At 41.3% G+C, this 23,663-nt stretch overlaps 1 protein-coding gene across 1 annotated transcript; it reads left to right on the top strand.

The window, feature by feature from the left end:
- Positions 1 to 206: 206 nt before the first annotated feature.
- Positions 207 to 21,894, top strand: KLF3 (Kruppel like factor 3). The gene is made up of 7 exons (XM_030450052.1): positions 207 to 385; positions 4,408 to 4,446; positions 11,011 to 11,107; positions 14,017 to 14,512; positions 14,980 to 15,130; positions 19,400 to 19,560; positions 20,873 to 21,894. Exons 3-7 carry the CDS (start codon positions 11,051 to 11,053, stop codon positions 21,052 to 21,054), a joined length of 1,047 nt encoding a protein of 348 aa, XP_030305912.1. The 5' UTR covers positions 207 to 385; positions 4,408 to 4,446; positions 11,011 to 11,050; the 3' UTR covers positions 21,055 to 21,894.
- Positions 21,895 to 23,663: the final 1,769 nt, after the last annotated feature.

A 23,663-nucleotide genomic window follows, 5' to 3' on the forward strand; every position in this document is an offset into this window, starting at 1 on the left:
AGCCTCCACCCCGCGGGCGGGGAACCGCCCGGCCCGCCCGGCCGCGCTCCCCGCCGTGACCCTCCCACCGCCACTCACCCCGCCGGCCTGGGGAGCCTGGCAGGGCGAACGGCGCCGGCGTCATGTGACAGCGCGGCCCGATGCCAGGAGCCCGGGGGGAAGGCGGGCGGAGGGCGGGAGGCTGGGCGGCGGGCGGGCAGCTCCTCCTCGCACACAGACTCGGAGCCACCGCTGAGGCGCCTCAGCCTTCAGGACACGGGACGTCGGACACGCCGGCTTCGCGCCTCGGTGCTGCCGGAGCGCCCGCAGCCCCCGCCACCCAGCGCGACCCCCGGCACTACGGGAACCGACGGAGGCCCGGCGCGCTACCCACCTCCCGCCGAGCGTAAGTGTGAGGGCGGGGGGGCAGGGCTGAGCCGGGATGTGCCGGCTGCGGGATAGAGGTGCCAGAGGAGGAAAGTTTCCAAGCGCTGCGAGCGGCGCGGAGCTCAGGGTGGCAGGGAGTGGGACGCCGCCGGCAAGCCGGGGAGCGGGAGCCGCGGCCAGGCAGTAGGGCTGCGGGGACTGGGTATCTGTCCCCACCGCTGCCGAGGAGGGGGGAGCAGGACCGGTCTCGGGGGCTCCTTCCGCGGGTTTGTGAAACTTCCACGGGTGGCCGGACCGGGGGACACTGCCGCTGTCCGCCGCACCCGTCCGGGCGGGCAGCGCACCTGTGTGGCCGCCGGCGCCGCCCGGGGCCGAAGCCGCCTCCCCCGCGGCGCCCTCCCCCGCTGGCCGCGCTCCCCCCGCGGGGGGGGGCCTGGGGCCTCCATCCCTCCCGCCTCTGGCCGGGGGGGCCTGCTGGCCGCCCGCCCGCCCCTCGGAGCCGCCCTCCAGCTGAGCGGGGCCACTGTCCCTGGCTTCCCGCCGCCGTGTATCGGGCTCGTCTTCTGTGAGAGACTGAAATGCTATCGGATCCCGCGCGGGATATGGTGCCGGCAGGACGAGCCGAGGTGAAGAGTGTAGCAGCTTCCCTCGGTTCCGAGGGCTGTGGGGGAAGTACCATGGCAGGAACGGCTCTCCTCTTGGCCGCGTCCCACCAGTAGCGCGAAGTTGATGGGCAGCGCCGTGTCCCCAGTTTAACTCCCGCTGAACTCAAGGATGAGACCGGATCGCTAAAATGTTCTCCTTGTATTGTCATCTAAGCTTGGCACCGCTTAGCCATGATGTGGACAAAGTTAAAAGGCGTAGCGCCTAGGACAGCACGGCAGTTAAGTGTGGAGTTAAAGAAATAACGACCGTAATTAATCCTCCCTTTTCTGGAGACCATTATTTGGTTTTTGGTTTGTTTTTTTTTTTAAGGCCGAAATGGGAATAGGAGTTACTAGCTTTGGATCTTTGTCAGGTGGGCACCTGGCACAGGTTAAGAAAGGGAGCCTTGGAAAAGGGTCAGCAACAGGAGCCTGTGTTTGGAGGTCATAGCACCTAACTGGAGGTTTGGAGAAAGACCTATGTCAGAATAGCTCTTCAGTGGTCGTTCAAGGGTTATACAAAAAAAATGCATAGGAGTTGATTTGTGTACTCTGCTGGTGATTTGAGTTCTGTACCTACACTGTCTGCTGTGTTGTTTGCTTCCTCACTTTTAAAAATTCAGGAAGTGTCACTGTGGGGCTGAACTCCTGGAAAAGCTGAATTTGGGTAGCTGAGAGGAGAGCTTCGAAGAGTCAACTATTGAACTAAGAGTCATACATTTTCGTTACCTGTATTGAAATCTGAGGATTACACGGCTGACCACTTATATTTTTCCATAGAAAAAAGTGTGAGAGGAACTGCACCTGGATTTGATAATCCTGCCTGACACAGAGGAAATTTATTTCAAACTAACTTTCCTTTTGTCTAATACCAAGTTACAAAAAAAACCCTGAATTTGACTTGAGCAACCTTTTTAATTTTTTCCCAAGCTGGTAAAAACGTCTTTTTTTTTTTTTTCCCTTGTACAATGTGTTACAGACCACTAGGGAGAATGGGAGTAAAGACAGGGGGAAAAAAAGTTACTGAATGGTCTCTCCCTTCCCTGAGAAACCAAGCAAAACTTCCTGTAACTGAGCTGCAAGGAAGCCCTTAGGTACTGTGAGGATTTGACCTAGGCCGCACCTGTTTAGCCAAAAGCAAAAGTCTTCAGAAAAATAATGATGTAAATCTGACTGAGATTAGTGAAAGGCTCTGAGGTAATAAAGGCAGAAGTTATACAACCACCAGATTATTTATATTTCCAGATATTCAATATGAATACACTGAGGAACTGATGCTATCAGCATGAAGCCTTTGCCTACGCTTTGCTGTGTAGATGCTGTACCAGCCGGTTGTCACCTCGTGTGCATTGTTGAACTTCAGCCATGAAATCCCACAGCAGTTATTGGTGTTACTGCGGTACCTGTCCACGTAATTTGCCTCCACACATTCTCATATTGGTTAATATTAGATGTCCCACCCGTGGTTTATAAATAACCAGTGAAAAGTAGGTAAGAGAAGAGAGAGTATTTGAAACCACAGCTTTGAAGGAAAACGAATGTTGAAGTTGTTCTGTTGCCTGCCATCTAGACAAGATGTGCCTTTCTTCACCTTGTGTTGCCAGCTTATTTCATTTGTGCAGTGCAGCTTTCAAAAATAGAAGTATAATACCCACGGAAAATCAAGTCCTCAGATGAAGCCCGAGTGCATGTGAAACGGGACGGCTGAGAAACACACTGTTGGGTGCACTGAGCGATGCTGGTGCTCAGCTGCTGAGCAGTACCGGGGAGACACTGCTTGGCAGCCGCCCCCTCGCTCCTTCGCCTCACGGAGCGCTCCGCTCCCGCTCCGCTCCCGCTGCCTTTCCTCTGCCCGCGGAGAAGCTGTTGCTGCTGCCTGTTGGGTGCCGTGCAGCTGTAGCTCTCTCTAGCTCCTGGCGTTCTGTAAATTCAGTAATAAGCCGACTGGTCCTGGGGTAGGTTTCAGCTAATCGCCCTGACCTGTGGTGTATAAAAATCTCCCTGATGTTCAGGGAGCCTGTTTGTAAATAGGGCAGGTCCCCGGCATAAGGACAGTGTTTTTATTCACACCCAATGAACAAACACCTCCACCCACTGTTGTTGTTTTAAAAGACTCCAGCTGCTCATGAATACAGGGTCAGGGAGGGCCGCCTAAATGTTTCTCTGTGCTTTCTCCCCAGCACAGCCAGCAGAGCTGTTTCCTGTTCTTTGTTTCAAGGCTGGGGTTTGCGTCACACATTCCAAGTGTCATATGTGGTGCTCTTTCCTGTTTCGGGCTCTTTTCTGGCAGATCGGTAGCTTCGTCCAGGCCCCTTGTCACTGCCCCTCAACTCCCAATCCCCACCCAATGAGTTATCATGTCTCCACACACTCACGATTGCTTAAGATGCCTGTGTTATGTCATAACGAGGCTTCCAAGTTAACCTTTAACGTGCACTCTCAACTCCAGTATACTCTGGGGGGAGGTGAACTGGAGAGCTTTGCTCCCTTCCCTGAAAACTTGTCATCCAGTGTCCAAAAAGTTGTGAGCCAGTTCTCTGCTCTTGCTTGCTCATCAGCTGATTTGGAATAGCTCCATTTAAGTCACAGAGATGATGTAAAAAAAAAAAAAAAAAAGTGTAAATGGGAAGAGAGTCCATATCTGTAGGCTCATGCTTAAAGAGGGTTTTGGCTTCTGACCTTACCCAACCTGAATGGCCCACAGTAAACACTTGGTATTTCCAGATCTCAAAAGGAGTAGATACTTTCTCCATATAAAAAAAAAAGATCTGCCATCTTCCAGATGAAGCACTGCTGGCTAGCTGTACAGAAAACGAGGCACTACTGACTAACTTTTATTAATTTGGAATACATGGGTATGGCTGTGCCACATTCTGCACTTCTGAAGGCATAAAAATAAATTTTTTACTCCTATTTTTAAATTTGTCTTCTCCCTCCACCCTGTTGCAGGCAGAAATAGGTAAACACTAAGAGGAAACTGAGAAAAAGAACAAATCTTCCTGTTGCTTTGGATATGACAGAAGAGCTTAAGGGCCCAAACCAAAGCTCCTTGAAATAAAGACTTGCATGAACTTTGTTAGATTTTGAATCAGGCCCTGGATAAAAATTCAAGGCTGGGTCTTTATTCTCTGTCACTTCTGGACCAGAATATGCAGTTTCTGTACACTTAAAATTACTTCCACCCTCTCATTTTACTTATTTTTTATTTCACTCATTTTGAAAGTAATCTAGCTCTTCTGGATGCTAAAAATTAGTTGTTTGTGATCATTGCAGGTATCTGTTAAAAAGTATCTGAAAGAGGTGCTTTAAACTTCTTTCAAGGTTTAATTATATGTGGAAAGTACCTTTTACTGTATTATGTGCACATGCTTACATAATTCTTTTTTTGTCTGACCAGAAATCCAGATAACAAGAAGTATTTGGCCACACAGTTTTGGTAAGTTGCTTATTGGTTATCATTTTTTACTCTCAGTTGCTTTTACTTAGTTGTTTTTCTGTTAATTTTAGAATACCATGGATGACTTTATCCATTACAGCCTGATTAAGTATCTTAATTCTGGTCCTGTTATTTGCACAAGATTTCCAGCATATTTAATCTTATTTTTCCCATAGCAGAGGAAAGGTGTTGCATTTAACTGCATTTAATATTGGAAAATGGTGTATAATAAATGCAGTAAATTTTGCGGTTCACATCTTCTTGTAGCCAGAAGTTCTACATAAATCAGGGACTGACATTAAAATTTTAATAGTTTTGTAAACCAACTTTTTAATATTAATTAACATCACTAACAGGAGGTCTTTTAGAATTCTTTTATGCTGTCAGCACTGAAGCTTTGTGTTTCCACTCTGAGGCTGTAGCTGCTTCCAATCCAGAATATGAAGTTGGCAGAGCTGGGTTTGGGAGAGCTTTAACCCTTCCCTGTTACACATTCACTTGATGCAGAGCCTGCCTTTGAGGGTTTTGTAGCTGTAGCAGGTATCTCCCAGGGGAAGGAAGTGTAGATCAACCAATGGAAAGATAAAGCTCCAACAGGTTTTTAATAGTAAACTAAGTCAGAATGGAGAAACAAAAATGTGGGGCCTATCATGCAGTTGGCGTGTGTTACCAACAAACTGACTTGATCCATGAAGGCATGACAGACTTTCTGAACTTCTAAAGAGTCTATGCTGCTTTGGTAACTCTCATTTGTACCCACTACACTATCCAGCTATTTTTGCTGTTTGAGGTTTTTTTCCCATGTCCATAGGTACACAGGAATTCATTGACATTTGCCCTGCATTCAAATCCTCATTCAAATGAATTGTTTAGGCTATCATGCATAGATGTGCACTTCCTTTGTTTAAAATTGTATTTTTCTTCTTCGTACTATCACAAATACTGAATCTTAGTTTCATAAATGTTGCATAAAATAGCAGAACCCTTTATGTAAGAAAACAGGATTTTTTGTCATTCTTCCCTCATAATAAAAAGATAGGATTTATATCTCTCCTTCTAGGTTATCTTAAAAATTAACCTCTTAAGAAAAACACAACAAGAAAACAAAGTTCCGTTTGGAAGGGAAAGATTATCATACCATTCCACATACTTCACTTGTTTTCAAAACGCTGATCTTTTATCCTTACTAGACTGTTTCTCCTTCTAAGAAGTAGGTTGAGACAGGAAACCAAACAGCAGTCTGCGCTGATAAGGGAGAATATTGTCTAATAGAGGTGCCTCAAGAGCTTTTCTTTCTCTCTCCCTTAGGTTCAGTAAATGTAAGAGCTGATGGTTGAGCAGGGTTTACATTGGCTCCATTTTCCCTTGAAAACTTACTTTCATAATGAGCACTACAAGAACATTTTTGCCCCAAATTTTTACATACAAGAAAGCCATTTCCAGACATGTGGCTTCAAAGAGCCTACAATGATGTTACTGTAAATTTAATGAAAATATTGATTAATCTGCTACACAGCTTATAAATGATTATGTCAAACCAGTTCTAAGTGACATCAGCAGAGTTACGATGCACAAGCTGTGCAAAAAAACAGATTTTTCAGTATGTTTGCAGTTCTGAAAGAAGGAAGGTAAGATTTTCATGTCAAGAAAAAGAAAAAATAGTTTGAAGTACTGAATAGCAGAATCTTACAGAAATACTATTTTTCTTCATGCTTATCAAGTAGAATTGTTCCCAGGTACTAATCTCCTTTTACATTATATCCTAACTTTTTCAACAATTATTACCATTTTCCAGTGGAAATCCAGTGAATACACAAACACAAAGTGCTGTCAATCAATAAAACATTTTCTTGGTGTAGTGGTTCTTCATGATTTTCCCCCTGCTGTTCTTTGTGAACTGGCTGCTCCAGTCCCTTCCCCCAGCACTGTGTCTGAGCCTGTGCTCCTTCCTTTGCTTGCTTTGGCCGAGTCTTGGCTGCTGTGCTGAGCTGCAGAGTTTCTTCGTTTGCTGCTATTTTGAGGCCGAGAGCAGTTACACTCTTGCTTACTTCCCATTAAAGTTAATGGAACTTCAGGAGCACTTTTTTGCTGACTCAGGTCTTGATGAGCGACTGGTGTGGTAAATGCAAGCACATCGTGTTACTAGCTCTGAAAAACACAGTTTCTACCTTTTCTAGGGAGTCTTGCTAGGGAGTCTTGCTCTCAGAAACTGTTTTTTCTCTGTCAAACTCTCTTCCAGGGTTACAATGAAGAAGACTTCTCACCCAGGTTTAGAAAACCTCCCTACCCTTTGGATTTCATCAGTGGAATCTTCTGATGTTATCACTTCTCCTTAGTATCAGAGGAGGCTATAGTCAAGGCTCACAGAACTAGTATTTTCAGAGCGACAGCCCAAGTCCCAAAGGACATGGATTGAAGACCTTTGACCACACAATTTACCAAGGCTGCCTGATACCAACAGGGTGGCAAGAGCTACAGTATCTTTATGGAGGGCACTCATGCAGTGCTAATTTAGCAGATACCATTGCAGTATTCTGTAATTACACCAACAATAACAATCATTCCTTGAAGCTTTTAGACAAAGCCAGGCTGTACCGTGGGGCAGCATTCCTTGCTTCCCCCAGGCACAAAGATTGAGAAAGCAAACAAACACCATGCATGCTTCCATGCAGGAGGAAGAGAGGCAGAATTTCTGGTTGCCACCATCCTGTCCGAAACAAGAGTCAGATCACTGAGTGCTTCCAGATAGTGAGAGCAAAGGTTCCCTGTTAGAGGCAGGCTTTGTAGAAAGTGCACAGTCAAAACTGGTCCTCAACCCCACCCTTTCCTCTCCTAACTGGTCTGCAGAGTTGGTGGACCTTGAAGGTAGATGTACAGAGCTGCTAGGGGTAGTTGCAGTGCTTTTCTCCAGCTGTTCTGTAGTGCGGATATGTAGTCTCAGTGCATTCTTTTAACTACTTTGCTCTTTTAATCCAGGGTAAATAATCTATGCAGTCCTTATTGTGAGAATACACATTAAATACCTTTAAGCATTCATTTACTTTTATTTATGTCTCTGAAACAGTACACCATACCTGACAGGAAGTTAATATCACGTCTTCAATCCTCACAAAGCTAAGAACTCGACTGATGATGAGCTTCCCTTCTGGAAGGGATACTTGCTGCATTTTGGATCATGAGGCAGGGTATTTTTTCTGGCTTGCTGTCTTCACTGGACTTCAGATAGAAAAATACTGAAGGACTTTGCCTGGACTTTACCTTACACCTGTCCTTATTTGCATACAAAACCCAGTTGCTTCATTTGTCTTTCAGAAGTAGAGGGTGTGAGCAAAATCTTATCAAAAGCTGTGTCCTGTTTGGACAAGTTGGACTGACTTGGCAGAGGTCCACAGGGTGGAGTGTATGGGAGGAGGCAAGAAAGTAAAACTGGGTGGCTTGTTAGCAGAAAAAGAGGGGGAGAGCAAAAAAAAAAAAAAAAAAGAGGGTGGAATGTTTGGGTACTGGATTGTAGTTAATTATTTAGTCTCAGATAACATGCATTTTAAATTCTTTTAACCCACATGAAAAATAACCCTTTAATGCAAAGTGGTTTATCTAATAACGTGAAAAACAAATGCCCTTATTTTTTAATATGCTTAATAAGAGTATATTGTTGACTTCTCATTGTTCTTTTCAGGGTACCTCAGGAATGAGAAACAGTATTTCTATTTTCCAGAAATTAGTTGTATTTACTAAATAACTTGTGGGCTTTCAAACAAGTGCATTATGAAATCAGTGTGCAAAGTAGAACCCAACTGTTTTTTCATTCCTCTGTAACAGAAACAGATAAGGCTGTTTACTTTCCCTATTGCCCCCTTCTCAAATGTTTAGGAGAGGGAGACTGGGAGGGTTTATATTGGTAGGCATGATTCTACAAATAAATCAGGAAGAACTACTAACTTCTTACTGGAAGTAGCATACTTTTATTTGTGTGTGAGTGTGCATGAATGTGTTTTGTCTGTGAATGTGACCCAAACAATTTGGAACATTATTTTTAAATACAAAGAGAATTACTTCACAAAGTTATTTGCACCCTTAGGGAAGTGTCCTGAGCTAAATTTTAAATGCCAGACCCAAAGCTGGTTTATTTTGACTCTGTAGCAGCTCTGTTAGTTTCCACCAAATAAGAATCTGATCCTTTGATTGGGACTGACAGGATGAAGAGTTAGTTATTAATCAATTTTCCTGTCTTGGAAATTTATTTCCAGCCACTTTCAAATGGGTAAAATAAACTTATGACTTGAGTATACATGATAAGGAAGTGCTCAGTTTCTGTACTATGATGCAGCAATAAAAGTACTGTTTTCCTCTGCTGTTCTTAGATCACTGCATCTGAGAAAGACTGAGAGTTACTTTTTTATTCAGGGCATTACACTTTCTGCTGTCTGTGTCAGTCTTATTCCTGCACAGTAATTTAGATCCCTCTCAGGAAATGCTCATGTATAGCATAACATGTGAAATGTGTATCAAATCTCTCAAACACTTTCTTGAAGTTAAAGGTGAAAAGGAGTAGCTCTTAAACTGAAGGCAGTCCAATTTTAAAAACAACAAAAATGACAAACAGAGTAGCCTGGGAGCATTAAATGCTTACTTAAAGCAACCTTTTACCTTCTTCCACTCTCTCTCCTTATTTGTCGTTTGTTCTTTCTTCTTTTCCATTTCTCTGTCCCGTCCTTCTTTTTCTCTCACTCTCTTTCTCTCTGTTACTCTCTTTCATTCTCTCACTCTTTCTCACTCACTATTTCTTACCTTCCTTCCCCCAAGTACAGATTGGTGTGTCACATTATGCACACATAAACTAGAAATTGAAAGTTTCTGAAAAACTGAAAGCAAGTAGGTCCAAATTCTTATATATGAGGTCTGAAATACTATATTTTACTGTAAACATTTTTAATGTCTAAAAGTATAGCTTTTATGTGTTTTCACAGCATACATATATGTGTGGGAATTTGAGTGATGCATGCATAAAGATATATATTTAATTATAATAATCTGTGTAATATGTGCATATTATATTTCTGGGAAGACAGTTCTAGCTATGTGAAATGCCAAAAAGCCTGAAAAAGATATTCATTTGTGAAACATGACAATGATTCCAAGAAAAAGCTATAGCTAATAGCCTTCTCACAGACATAGTTGAAGTATTTACAAAATTATCACAACTTGTAGCAAATAGTGCCATCTTACACAGCTGCTTCTAAAATGAAATGCGATAGTTAATTGCAAAATTGTTCATTAGTGTAGGTTTATGAAAGTTGTTTTAACATCATAAAATTTTCACTTAAATCTCCTGGAGAATTTTTCTATCCACAACTGGATATCTGTTCTTGGGCCTTTAACCTACTTCTTCAGGGTGCAATTGTCCAGACAGTGCATCCTGGCTCCATTCTTTTCTTTCCAGTGCCATCTACTGGTCAAAATTAAATTTGTGTGAATGGGTTTTTTTGCCCTCACATCTTAATAGAGGTCATACTACTTCCAGGCAAGGCTGTGCTCTGTGCAGTGTGTGGTGAGAACGTGCTCCTTTGACGTGAGTCATACAACATAGAAGCTCAAGGGATTTAGAAAAGCTTGCCAGCATCAAAAGGTCACTGAGAACAACTTTCTCTATGCCTTCTGGCTTACCCCAGAAAAAGTATCTGCATCTTTCCTTCACAGCACCTTTCCAAGTCGCTCACGGCAAATGTGTTCTGTGACAGTTAAGTTATGACATGCTTTATGCTAAATACTTCCATTTCAGGTAGTTTGAGTGGGGCTAAAATTGGGTGATATTGAACACTGTCAAAAAAACAATTGCCACTTGTACAGAATTTTTTAAAGTGCTTTTCTCTTATACAGTAGATTTTTAAAGTGCTTTTCTTTTATACAGTTACCAGAAATACTTGTTGAATCGTCAGTAAATCTATCATCTGGGCAAAATAACTGATACATTTTTCAAGTTAAGCCATGACAGCGTGTTGAATGTACCTCTTCAAATTAGTCCCATTTTTAAAAATCTTTTCTTTTGCATTGATTTCAGTGCCACTGAACATCAAAAGTTTAAACTTTTCTGCCAGTACTGCCCATGGCAGGAGGGTTGGAACATCTTTAAGGTCCCTTGCAACCCAAACCACTCTATAATTCTGTGATTCTTAGACAAGAGAGATACTCTCCAGAATCAACTTACTGCTAAACAAGATCATTCTGAAGTTACAGTGCTAATGAGAAATGCATAGTGTAAACTGTGAGGTGTTTATGCACTGACAGCTAATGAAAGTGACAATTCTGTGGTATTGATATGCTGGCACACACAAAAAATACTCAACTTCAATGAAAGTTAGCAGATATTCCTTTATTTCAGTAGCAATTGGGAAAGAAGAATCTTAAAATAACAAAAATATTTAAATGAAGCCAAATCAATATTTAAGAAGCTATGTTAGAGATGGATATTCACATTAATCTGACCAAATAGTAAGTTCTATACATTTCTGAAAGTTGATTAAGGGAATTCCTACAGCTTTCCAATACCTTGTCTTTCCCCTGCAGGCCAGGACATCAGAGGCATTAGAGCTTGTGAATAAAGAAGATGCTAATGTTTGACCCAGTCCCTATCAAGCAAGAAGCCATGGACCCAGTTTCAGTGGTAAGACTTACAAAGTATTTTAGCCCTTGTGATGACTTTATAATTTTTTCATCTTTACATTTATACCAAGATTTCTCTTAAGCTGTAGAAAAGGAAAGGAAAGGAAAGGCTGTGAAGCTGTATTTTGCTTTTAGGGTAGTTAAATTCACATTCTGGGAAAAAAAAAATCTGTATTTTCTGAATTTATTGCCTGCAAATGAACTACCCCATTAGTTCTGCCAGTGCTTCCATCCCCAGAGCAAAGGGAGACTATCCAAGTATTCCCCAGCCACTGCTGTGCAAATGCAGTCTCTGTAGCTCATGCTGCTGATGGAGGTGGCTTGAAATGAAGTTGCCTGACTTCACAGTAAAGCAGCAAGAGCTTGTGGTTTTTATGTTACACCTTTGAACTAGATGCACAGCTTCCCACCATCCACTTTTCTCTTTCTGTCTTGGTCTTGACAACATGTGCCTGGGCTTAACTTGGCACTCTAAACAGCAGCAAATTAATATGTACAAAAAAGGGAATAGCTTTTTGCTGGGTGAGGTGGGTGCATTCCTTGTCTTACCATGTTAACAGAGGATAACCAGGGCAGTGGAAGGAGGAATGTGGGAAAAGAGGGAAGGGGAGACTTCTCATTTCAGTTGGATTCATCTTTCATCAACTTGATGTATAGGGTCAGCTCAGAGAAGAGTCTGGTAAGCACGAGTAGCAGGAATGTGTAGCTGGGAGGGGGACAGTGGGAATTAACACTTGTTTAGGCTGCCAGGGTAATACAGCTTTAGGAAGCAGTTTTGTGTGTGCTTTACCTGTTCAACTGCAGAGTGCTGCTGAAAGAGAACGTTCAGCCTTTCCTTCCTCCTTTCCAGCTTTCTTCTTCTTTTGTATGAGGCAGAACAATTGTGTGGCCACAGAATGATTTTGATCCTTTGGATCCGTTTGTTGAATGGGCAGAATACCCTTATCTTTTTGTCAGATCATGAAGATGATGTGGCTGATTCTGTGTAGGTGCTCAGTGCTAGTGTGTACTCCAGGGAGTGAGCACTCGGGGGAGTGTGAGCTCTGCTCAGTGTGTGCTCCAGTGAGTCTGTGCTCACTGTGTACACTCACTCTGTACTGAAGTGAGTGTGAACTCAGATCAGTCTGCACTCTGGTGACTGTCTGCTCCAGTGCAGATGCAAAGACAGAAATGCAAGTGGAAGCCAAGCTGCTCAGTGCTCAGTTCCAATGGTTTTACCTTAAAAATTAATTATATCAAATACCTACAGATGACATTATCTGCCTCTAGAATTGAAGAATAACAGCAGCATACTTCAGGTCCTGCATTTTGAAACCAGGCAGTTGGGTTCTGTCTGCATAAAGACTCTTCTATGGCCCCAGCCTCCAACTAGTAAAGATGTGGATACTCCCTGGAGTACACACTCGCCTGAGTACACACTCACTGGAGCTTACACTTACCCAAGTACACACTCAGTGCAGTACACACTCACTGGGGTACACACCCAAGTACACTCTCACCCAAGTGCATACTCACTGGAGTAATGTATTTCAGGGTGTGTGGCTGGAAGGATTAACTTGACTTCTCGGATGACTGAAGCTGACACCCACAGTATTTCATCACTGCCAACAGTGCACAGTACTTATTGAGCTGAATTATTGAACACTTATTATGATAGTTCTCAATGAACTTGTGACAGAGTCATCTGAGTCCTACCTATTTGCTACAAGGACTTTATAAACATTTAGACAAATACAATAACAGTTTAATGAAAGAAGTTGCTTTTTTTTAATGTTACCACCTTTCTTTGAAATTAAATAAACATTTTTTCTCTGCCCTTCCATCAGCTCAAAACTACTTGTTTCACCTGTTTTTAGATAGCTATGTGAGGGTTTGAAGTCTTAAGTAGTGTACTGGAATACAAATTGAGTGCTTTTTCATGTATTAGCTATTTGCATTAAATCCTATTCTGATTTGACAAATAGTGTGAGAATATAAGTAGGTTCTTCATCTTTTTCTGTTTTTCCAAGAGGCTGTCTAAATTTTGAAGTTAAATTCATCTGGTTACGTAGTTCATAAAAGTTTAAAAAAACAGTTCAACTGTAAAACAAAGAGTCATAGAATGGTTTGGGTTGGAAGGTACCTTAAAAGATCAACGAGTTCCAACCCTTCTGACATGGGTAGGGACACCTTACATTAGCAATATAACAGAATTTAGCAAATTGTATCAGATTAGTGCTGAATGATGTCACCTTGTGGAAGCAGCAGTCTTCTGGGTGGTGATAGGTGTGCTTGTGACATACTTAACCAGTCTTTATTTCTGATAGATTGTCAAGAAGAAAAGCATGGTGATTATTTGGCCTTTTGGATTTACTGATTTAATTGTTGGAGCCGCATGGAATAAAACACTAGAAGTAGCTTCAGTGTTTTGGGTTTTATTGCAGACAGATAGCAAGGAAAGGTAAATTAATTGCTTTCTAAGGCCCAAAGAGGAAAAATGATTGTGTCAAAAAATGTCTGGGTGGAGACTGTAAAGGAATATGTGGTGAAATACAAATCTACATCTCTGTAGTGATCTACTGTAGTGACATACTGTTCTGTACAGGAATGTTTAAGACAGCAGAATTTACAGGAATGTTAATTCTTTAAAAAAAACTAAAAAAAAAAAAGTTGACTAAGCCACGAGGATTTGTTTTCATCACCTGTTTTACATTGCTTCTGAAACAGTTTGTGAATCAGTACTTAAATAGCTTCTTTGTGTGAAAACTTAGGCTTTATTTAATTCACTTTTATTTAGAAAGCGCATTAAGCTGCTTTCTTAAAACTTTTTCATTTTGCCTCAGCTTTATTAGCCACCTTTCTTTTTCAGCAGTGATTGTGTTATGGTGTCTTATTTGATTTTCTTAATTTTTTTTCCACTCCTTTTGACAGTCCTACCCATCCAATTACATGGACCAGCTGAAGACAAACAAATACAGCGTCATTTATTCTACACCAAGCATGTTGCACAATAAATTCTACTCAAACCCTGAAGGACTATCAAATGGAATCCAGATGGAGCCAGTAGACCTTACAGTGAACAAACGGAGCTCACCACCTTCAACTGGAAGTTCTCCTTCCCCTCTAAAATTTCAGACTGTGCATAGGAGAACTTCACCTGGATTGACTCTGTCCTCACCCAGCTCACCTCTCAGTAAATTCACACCATCACCCCCAGGAGTACAGCCCATTTCCATGCCAATAACAATCCCACCTGTAATGGCTGCTGCTCTTTCACGCCACGGACTGAGAAGCCCTGGAATACTCCCAGTCATCCAGCCTGTTGTGGTCCAGCCAGTTCCTTTTATGTATGCTCCCCATCTTCAGCAGCCCATCATGGTGTCCACAGTTCTTGCAGATGAGATGGAAACTCCAAGTAGCATGCAAGGTTGGTGTGGTCGGAGTTTATTTTTTCATGCCCTCTCATGCAGGGAAAATAGCTATATCCAGACACTTCCTAGTGGGTTTTTTGTGTTTTAGGAAATGAAACAACTCCTGTTCTTCTAAAATGCATGGGCATAGAATTTACTTTTAAATACTAATACCAAACTTAGGAAGGTCATATCCTGTCTTGATTTACACCTGCATAAAGCTGTTTGTCTGCTGAGATTTGAGCTGATAAAAACATGGGAGTGATGAAAAGGAATACAATTTTCCTGAGTGATAGTTCATCAAAAGATAGACTAAAACTGGGAGGTTATGTATTTTATCATAAATTGTTGAACATATATATATATATATATGAGCTGTGGGATTTCTTTTGTTTTAACTATAGATTTTTACATATATTTTTATTTCCATAATTCTCCCTATTTTTAATGTGTTGTCTTCCCACTGCTACCCTACCCAATACAGTGCCTGTCATTGAGTCTTACGAGAAGCCTACATTGAAGAAATCAATCAAAGTAGAGCCAGGAAGTGAACCATTGAAAACTGAATTCTATCCTGAACAAATGTCACCTCCAATGATGACCTCATTGTCTCCCCAGCAAGTAATGTTGCAAGAGTAAGTAACAAACAGCAGTCCCAAGATCAGCAGAGGAATGAAATGTTTTTCATTGCAGCAGTTACTAGTTTTAAGGAGTGGGGAAGAGGGTCACTGTGCTTTAGGACATGTGCTAAAATATAGAAAAACATCCTTCCCCCCACTGGCACTGAGATATAATACTTCAACTTTTTTTTTCACACTTCAGCAATACAGGAATTGATACATATTTATACATCACAGCCACATAAATCTGCTGTTTATATAATGCCACTTCAAGTCCTACAATTAACTAAAATTAGAGCTTCCAAAAAGCTAGTGATACCTGTTCATGTGTAGCCAGCAGCAGACTGGAAAGATAATGTAAAGATACTTCACATGGATCTGTGTTTTTACACACTTCAGAAAGATTCTTGTGACTTTGTTTTCTTGGAGGACCACTTTATCTTGTAAAAAATTTGGGCTACTTGGTGTAAAGAACCTCCACAGGCCTACAAGTTCTGTGTATATCCAGTGAAATTCCATGTGTACCTGAGGCCATTGTTCTCTGGGTGGGGATTTTTTTTTTTTTAGCTCAGGTAGTTCCTGAAGCTTGCTCTCCACCCAGCCACTTGTTTCCTTCCCAGTGCCAATTCATTGTGCTGGTACAACTGTGATTGTGGCCACTGGATCACATATCTAATGGGGTTTAAAACAGTCATGTTTGCAGAAGACAGAGGAAGGGCTAGGAAGAAGTGAGATATGAGGCAGAAATTTTTTAATGGGAAATAATAAAAGTTTCTCAGGAACACCTGAGGAGCCCTGAGCACCCTGCTGTTTCTCATTTTACTAGAAGTTCTGCCAGCTAAATCATGGAATAGCGTGGAGCCTGGCTCATCCTTCAGCAGGCAGTGTTCTGGGCAGGCTGCTGGCACGGCACAGGCAGGAGCTGGAGTCAGGGACTGAGCTGGGTTCATGGTACTTGGCATCAGAACCCATTTCTGCCCTTTCTTTCTGTTTGCCATCTGCACGGTTGTGTTCACCTCCCAGAGTGGGGAAGAAGGGCTCCAAGCCACACTCCCACCAGCAGTGTTCACGTGCAGAGTTATTCAGAGAGAGAAGGCACAGGACAGGAGGTCTCCTCCATTCCCACCAGAAGGCAGTCTCTCCCTCCTGCTGGTGACTCTTCACAGGTTTACACACTGCAGCTTCTGGATCATCAAGTCCAGAAGGCTGACTGCCTTCTGCATGGCCTCTTCTGGGCACCCCACCTCATTTTCAAGTCTCTAACCAGCTTGGGTGCAGGTTCCAGGCTGCAGGCTCTTTGCAGTTAGCCATGATTGACATTTAATTCAGTAATTCCACCATTTCTGGGCACAATGACAGAGTTAGACTAGTTGCCAACAAGCTTTCATAAACAGTATGCTGTTTATTTAAGAATAACTTCATAGGTTTTATTATAATAAACATAAAATAGTAAGGATCCATGTTTACTAGGTGGTTACTTACCTTCATAATGAGCCTGCCACTAATTAGAAGGTCTTTGTGTACATAGAAACAACTTCTGCTAGGTCAGGATTATCAAATGAAGCAGTTTACTTTTGTTTTTTGTTAGGCCTCTTTAACAAGAGCAAACCAGTAAGTGCTGTTCCTGGCTGATACCACACCCTTCCTCCAGGGCTGAGACTTCTGCAGACTTGTCACCTGCATTAGTGATTTGCATTAATTACTTCCCAATGAGAGCAGTTTCCACAGGAAACCCATCCTCTGAGCAAAGAATATAAAATTTAGTGGAATGTGTAAGTGGCATTGTAACAAAAAAACATTTGAATATCCATGTTTCCAAATGAGAAATCTATGCCATTATAAAATGACTGCATTCTCAGAGCTTCATCAGATTCTCTCTGCATTTTTTATCATTTTTCATAGATTCCAACTGCCTAAAGTGTGCTATTCAGATACCTGAGCCACATTGGTGGGGTATAGAAGACCCTCAGTCTCAGTTTTAAGTGACTGATTTTGCTTTAGCATTGATTTATGGCATACACATAACATACATGGTGATGGTGATGTTTCCATAGGGATTGCCAGACTTTCTAACACATCTGATAATTGACTTAACTTTGCAGTTATTTTTATAATCAAACTTGAAGCAATAATCTCTGAACAAATCTAAGAAGCCTCATTCATGTTGTATTGGTGCAAGTGCAAGTATCAGTCTTAATTCATGCTGCCAGCATTGTGTGGTCTGTTGGTAAATAAGGACAAAAAACTGTTGATAGTATAATGTGATTTTTGGAAGACACTCTTACCTGTTAAAGACTGATTCTTACATGGTTAGACTGACATGAGTTTGTATCCGGTTGTGTAAGAGGGATGAAAGAATTAGGGCTGTGCTTTCATTATTGGCACTTGCTTAATAAATATTTACCTCTGTTTTTTGACACCACCTTGACACTTTTTTTTTAGCTGCCACACCCCATCTGATTATTGATAACACTCTTTAGTTTTACAGACCTGAAGGAAAAATGACAAAGAAAAACCTCAGTGTATTATTTACATGATCTTAGGTTGAAAACCATCACAAATGGGGCACAACCAGTATCTTTTTTCTCTGATGTTATGATGCTCAAGACTACCCTCCACACACACACAGAGTTGTCAACCAAGTTAGTGCTGTCATAAGCCAGAGCTTCTCCAAAAAGAGCAGTGTTCAAACTGCAGCAGTGTTCAAACTGAGCATTGCTTTAGGGAAGCATTTCTTTCAAAGCTAAAAGCCTGCCTCCTGTTTATTTATGAGTATATACACCTGTGCCTAACATCACTATCTGGGATTTCCTGCCATTACAATATTTTTAGCTAAATTTGATGCATACCTAAGGAGTACACTCAACAGTCACAGAGACACCCAAGAAAGAGAATTTGTCTCCAAATTTCAAGCTGGTAACTCTAATACAGAATGAGACTTTTCCCACATTGGTAATTCCCATCCTGCTGCTGTGGAGAGTAATAGATTTTTTTTTCCTGCTAAACCACACACCTACCTGCCTTGTAACTGTCCTTTTCTTTGTTGTTGTTCTAAACAAAAGACCTTTAGCACATGCCCTTTATTTTTATAAGAAATACAGGTTCTGAGCATTCCTGAAAATCAGGCCCTAAAGGAACTTGGTTTAAGGAACTAGTATAACCTGGTGTTACCAAATGTAATTTGATCAGTAAAGAAATGTGAAATACAGTAGCTGAGGACAGATGGGAGTTCTAGAAAGCTTATTCCTATCACATGGAGGAGCTGGTTTTGCAACAAGTAATGCTAATATCTTCACATTATACATTAAGTTAGTGTTAAAAGCTAAAAAATGCATTAAAAGTTCCAATATGGGTGTGCTAATGGGTTGAAAAATGGAAGTTTGTGAGGTTGCAAGATTTGTAATGCTGCTTACCTTTTTTAAGAACATATTTATTTCCTTTTATAAAACTAGCATGGGAGAAAGAATTAAGGTTTTCCCCAACTCTGCAGGAGGGGTGTTGTTCAAAGCTAAATATCCTCGGTCGATGCCACCTTTCTAGAAGCTGGGCGTGTTTCCACACGCATGAACGTTGAGATTTTTATTTGTCGTAGAAGCCCGTATGCAGTTAGTACATGTCCTACCTGCACTGTACCTGTGGGCTTCAAAAGTTAAAAATTATACTTATGAAGGTGGAGGGAGAACTTCTGACATCCTGTGGGTGTGCCACCCGGGCTAAACTCTACTTTTAGGAATTGACGTCAGTGGCATGGGGAGGCCGCACCCTCCTGCCAGCACCAAACAGGAAATTCTTAATTATGTGCTGAAGGAGTGGCTGGAACAATAAAGATTGAGTTCTGCTTTTGAAACCCTAAAGATACAATTTCTTCAATAATATAGAAAAGCTGTTTCCAATTACAAGCAAATTAGTTACGTTTGAAGGAAGAGAAAAATTGCCAACAAAGGCAAGAAGAGTTCGCTCTGAACTCAAAGTTGAGTAATCTGGGTTTGACTGAAAAACAGGAATTTGAAGGGAGATTTTCCTTTGCAAGTTTAAAAAAAAACAACCTAGGGAGTAGTAAAAATGGCTACATCATTCCACAAAGTGAGTAAATGCTTAAAAATATTACTGCTAGAGTACAAGAAATTTTCTAAACCCTCTTGAATTTTTCGACATGTATGTAATGTTGTTCTTTCTGCCAAGAGACAGAGTGGTAGTGAATAAAGGGCTCTGTCATGAATCACATTAGCTGAAGTTTGTGGTGCCAAATGGTTTTCGTTCTTAACATTCAATTTGACTTTGCAGGAATCATCCTTCAGTTATAGTTCAGCCAGGAAAGAGACCTTTACCTGTAGAATCTCCAGACACACAAAGAAAACGCAGAATACATCGATGTGATTATGAAGGCTGCAACAAAGTCTACACTAAAAGCTCCCATCTGAAAGCTCACAGAAGGACCCACACAGGTTTGTGCATTGCTGTGCTTTTCTTTCATCAAGTCTATTGAAAAATGGTAGACTAAGCTTTTAGTTTGTGCTAATGGCCATCTGGCCACAGAATTGAAGAATCACTGAATGTTAGGGGTTGGAAGGTAGGTGGAAAGATCATCAAGTCCAATGCCCCTGCCAGAGCAGGATCACCTGGTGTAATTAACAAATGACAGAAAGTCACAGGTGTAAATAACAAAATGACAGAAGTTAGGTCTGCCATTGTTCTGAATATAATTATAGGCTCTGTTCTGAATATAATTATAGGCTCAACAAAAAGATAGAGAATGTAGCAGGAAAGACCCACAAGAGACTGTAAGCCAAAGCAGGATCATAGCATATGTTGATATACTTTACATTCACTGGCTCTTTGCTCTTTTTCTGTACACTTACTTGCACATTACTCATTCTGCACACCCTGTAAACGCCAAATCAGTTCAAACTGAACAACTCACCTCTTATATCACTCTTAAATTTGACTGAGACTTGCATGGGAGTAGCCCATTTGCAAAAGTCTGAACCGCGTGCTAAAAATAAACACATCTGTTTCATGTGGACATGCTAACCACTGATCTGATTGTGATCTTTACGGAGTGAGTGTTCCAAGAAACGTATCCCCATCTCTGTTCTCTGCAGAAGTGTTCATCTTGGCACGTTGAATAAATGTATGTGTATCCAAGGCCTTTACAAAGATATGGAACACTTTTAGGTAAAATGGAGCCCAGTTCATGTCTGTCTTACATTTCTTCATAAATGGGCAGCATAATGGTGTTAAGGAGAAGGAGGATCACAAACTATCCATTATTGATGAAGAGAGCTGAGTTAATTGTGCAGTGATGCCAGTCATTTATAATAAAATAACTTTAAGAGGTCACAACCAGATTTCTATCTGCTGTGCAGATAGAACAGTAGCACCAGACCTTTCCCCCAGCCGATTATGAGGCCCTGGCTTTGAAAATACTTGAGCAAATGCTTAAACTTTCACACTTCTGGGCTTGATGACACAAAGCAAATGCTAATGTGAAAGAGAGAGGAGAGAAGAGAAATAATAAAAAATATAAGTTGTGGCAGGAAATAAGTTTTTGCTGTGTCAATTTTGCTGTGTTAACCCTGCTTCTGGTGCAGGGTTCTCTGCAGCCCAGTGCTGTCTGGAGGCTTTTTGAGTAAGGATTGAAGTACTGCCTGCAAGTTTACAAGGCAGGAGGATCTGTCAAATATTTAACTGGTATTAAGTATCCAATATTTAACTGATTTATGCCTTAAATCCCCACTTCTGTGTTTCTTTTTCCAGGTGAAAAGCCATACAAATGCACTTGGGAGGGATGCACGTGGAAGTTTGCTCGTTCTGATGAACTAACGCGGCATTTCCGCAAGCACACGGGAATCAAACCTTTCCAGTGCCCAGACTGTGACCGTAGCTTTTCACGTTCAGACCATCTTGCCCTTCACAGAAAACGCCACATGCTAGTCTGAATGTCTTCTGTCCCTGACTTCTGTCACATTTTTGTTTTTTTTTCACACATACATTTTAATTTGGATTCAGCTGGTCTGAATCTCCGAGTTTATACCATTAAAAGCTTACATATGGTCAGTAACAGTTGTTATCTAACCCTTCTATGTCCTTGCCACGGGTCAGACCTAAAGAATGTGAACACTTTTATTTTTGCCTCCTGGGGGTGCTAAGTAAGCCCTTTCTGCAGACAGTATGTTTAATGTATTCCATTGTGAATAAGGGAACTTGTAAACTAACAGCTTTTGTTGGTTTCTTCATATAATCAACCCAGCATATACTGATAAAGTAGTAAATGTTACTGAATATCCACAGTGCTAGTCCTTGCCAGAGACTTTTATTTATGTGTCCTGTAGGGGATACACTCACTTTATTCTCAACAATGCAATGAATGGATGCTCCCAATCATGCTGATTTCTGCAGTATGGTTAATGTAACAGTTTTAGAAAGGCACCTGATTCATAAATCCCCTCTGTGCGAACAGTGAGTGACACTGTAGAAATAAATCTAAGCAATACAATTACTTTACAGAAAGATTGAATCACAGTGTCATTTACTCTAGCCAAGAAGAAAAATTGGCAGGAATTGGTCTATACATAATATTGTGCATCTACACAAGTGTCATTTGTCCTCTGTATTATAGTGTAGTATATGTCCTTGTTTTTACAGCCCTGGTGCATTGGTTAAGTGAAGACCTTGTGTGAGGCTGAATGTCTGGTGTTTGTGCAAGTGTATGGATGGAATGCACACGGTACTCTCCTACATCATGGCATTAAATGATACTCAAAGAAAACCACCACACCTCATTTCAGGGATACAGAGTATCCCTCTACAGTCACTCCCCTACATTTCCTCTACTTCAAAATATTTTTTCCTTTTATTGTACCTCAGAAAATAGCAAATATTGTGTTAAAAATGCTTCAAACTGCATTCTTGCGAGTGTGACTTTTAATACACTACAGTATTTAAAATTATTAATCCACAGTACGTTTTTGTGAGAGGATAGCATCAGGTATGAAGCACTTCTAAGGATAAATTGGGTCGCAGATCTGGTTTGGATAAATACAAACCAAATCATCCATTTGGTAACTCTTCATTTGTACTCTGGTAGTCTCTCAACGCTAGGTAGCCTTAGAGTTCTTGTGGATGCGTCTAGTTCATTAAAACATCACATCAACAATTCTCAGCTCCCATATCAATTAGAGAACAAAATGCCATAGGGTAAAATAAACTTGAATTTTAGCAACCTAGAAATACTCCTGTGTAGAATCCCACTGAAAGGCTGGTTTCTGCCTTAATTAGCTGTCAGATTTTATGGCACTGCAAGGGAACAGGATATATTTCTCCAGGTTCTCAGGTACCAGTGTGTTTTTCTTGTTTCACCTAAGTTAGGTAAACACCATTAAACAAGCAAACAAGCAAATTAAACATACTGAAGTCAGAATTTTGTTTCTCTTGGAAAAACCTGATGGAAAATGGTAGGTTGAGGTGGGAAGTTGTTCCCTAAAACTCCAGGAGGAGGCAGGTGGAGTGTCCATCTGCGGGTGGGTATGTTCGAGCTTACAGAGCAGGCAGGCTGCTTCTACACCCCAAAGAGTCCAATGGCAAACTGGAACATCTTGCAGATATAAGAGTTTGACCATGAAGAGACATCACTTGGTGATAGAGTTTACCAGCTGTTCTGCTGACATCCACATACCCGTAGAATTAGAGGAGGAGAGGATCTGTGCTCCTCAGAGAAGAAGGTTCCTACAGCGCTCGCTGTAAAATACAAAGTATTTTTCCAGATGTGTAACAAAGCAAATGTGGGAACACAGAACTGGCAGTTTTATTTAAGGAGTAGCCCCAAACTTGTGCTCAGCAAAGGAGAGGACAGGGGTTTGCAAAGTGGGGCTGGGAATGTTGCAAAGCTTTTGTGAGGAAGGTCCCTGTGTGTTCTGTTACAGCACTGTACATTCTCACCACTTCACTAGCACTGAGGAGAGCTGCACCAGCCCTGACTTGTAACTGGACCTCATCCACTTATCTCTGGGGCTGAAAAACCTGGGAGAGGAGTTGGTCTGTCTTTAACTGGCTGGGTTAGTAATGCTGAGAAACTTGGAGAAAGAAGTAAAACACTGAACAGCTGTTCTAGAGTGGGGATTTTTGTTGGATATCCTTATTGCCCGCACTAACTTCATTAGGCTTTATTTAGGTTTTAATGGTAGTTCCATAAATGCAGACTCATCACTGTCTTGAGAGGCTGCATGGAGCTGCTGTAGCATCAGTCACAAATCTATAGACATTTAGGATCCTGGGATGAAAATAATTCACTATGATAAGAGGAAAAAACAGATGAGATCCTATAAAAATAACTAGCTTATGGTAACTGCTTCCATTTTTAGCTTAACAAATGCAAATGCATAAAATCTGTGGTGTTTAAGGAACATTTCTTCCCAGTGCTGTTTCTAAGACTTGCACAATCTTTTTTTTTTTTTTTTTTTTTTTTTTTTTTTTTTTTTTTTTTTTTATAATTTGAAATCTAAAATCAAGTATCCTACAAGCAGAACTTCCTTGTAATTAAGAGTTACTT

Source organism: Calypte anna, chromosome 4A, assembly GCF_003957555.1.
Source record: "Calypte anna isolate BGI_N300 chromosome 4A, bCalAnn1_v1.p, whole genome shotgun sequence".
Taxonomy (NCBI): domain Eukaryota; kingdom Metazoa; phylum Chordata; class Aves; order Apodiformes; family Trochilidae; genus Calypte; species Calypte anna.

Excerpts from the sequence above, each read along its gene's own strand:
- KLF3 (XM_030450052.1), top strand. The coding sequence starts at position 11,051 with ATGCTAATGTTTGACCCAGTCCCTATCAAGCAAGAAGCCATGGACCCA. Across the intron at positions 14,513-14,979 it reads AACTCCAAGTAGCATGCAAG|TGCCTGTCATTGAGTCTTAC; the intron begins GTTGGTGTGGTC and ends TACCCAATACAG. Across the intron at positions 15,131-19,399 it reads CAGCAAGTAATGTTGCAAGA|GAATCATCCTTCAGTTATAG; the intron begins GTAAGTAACAAA and ends TTGACTTTGCAG.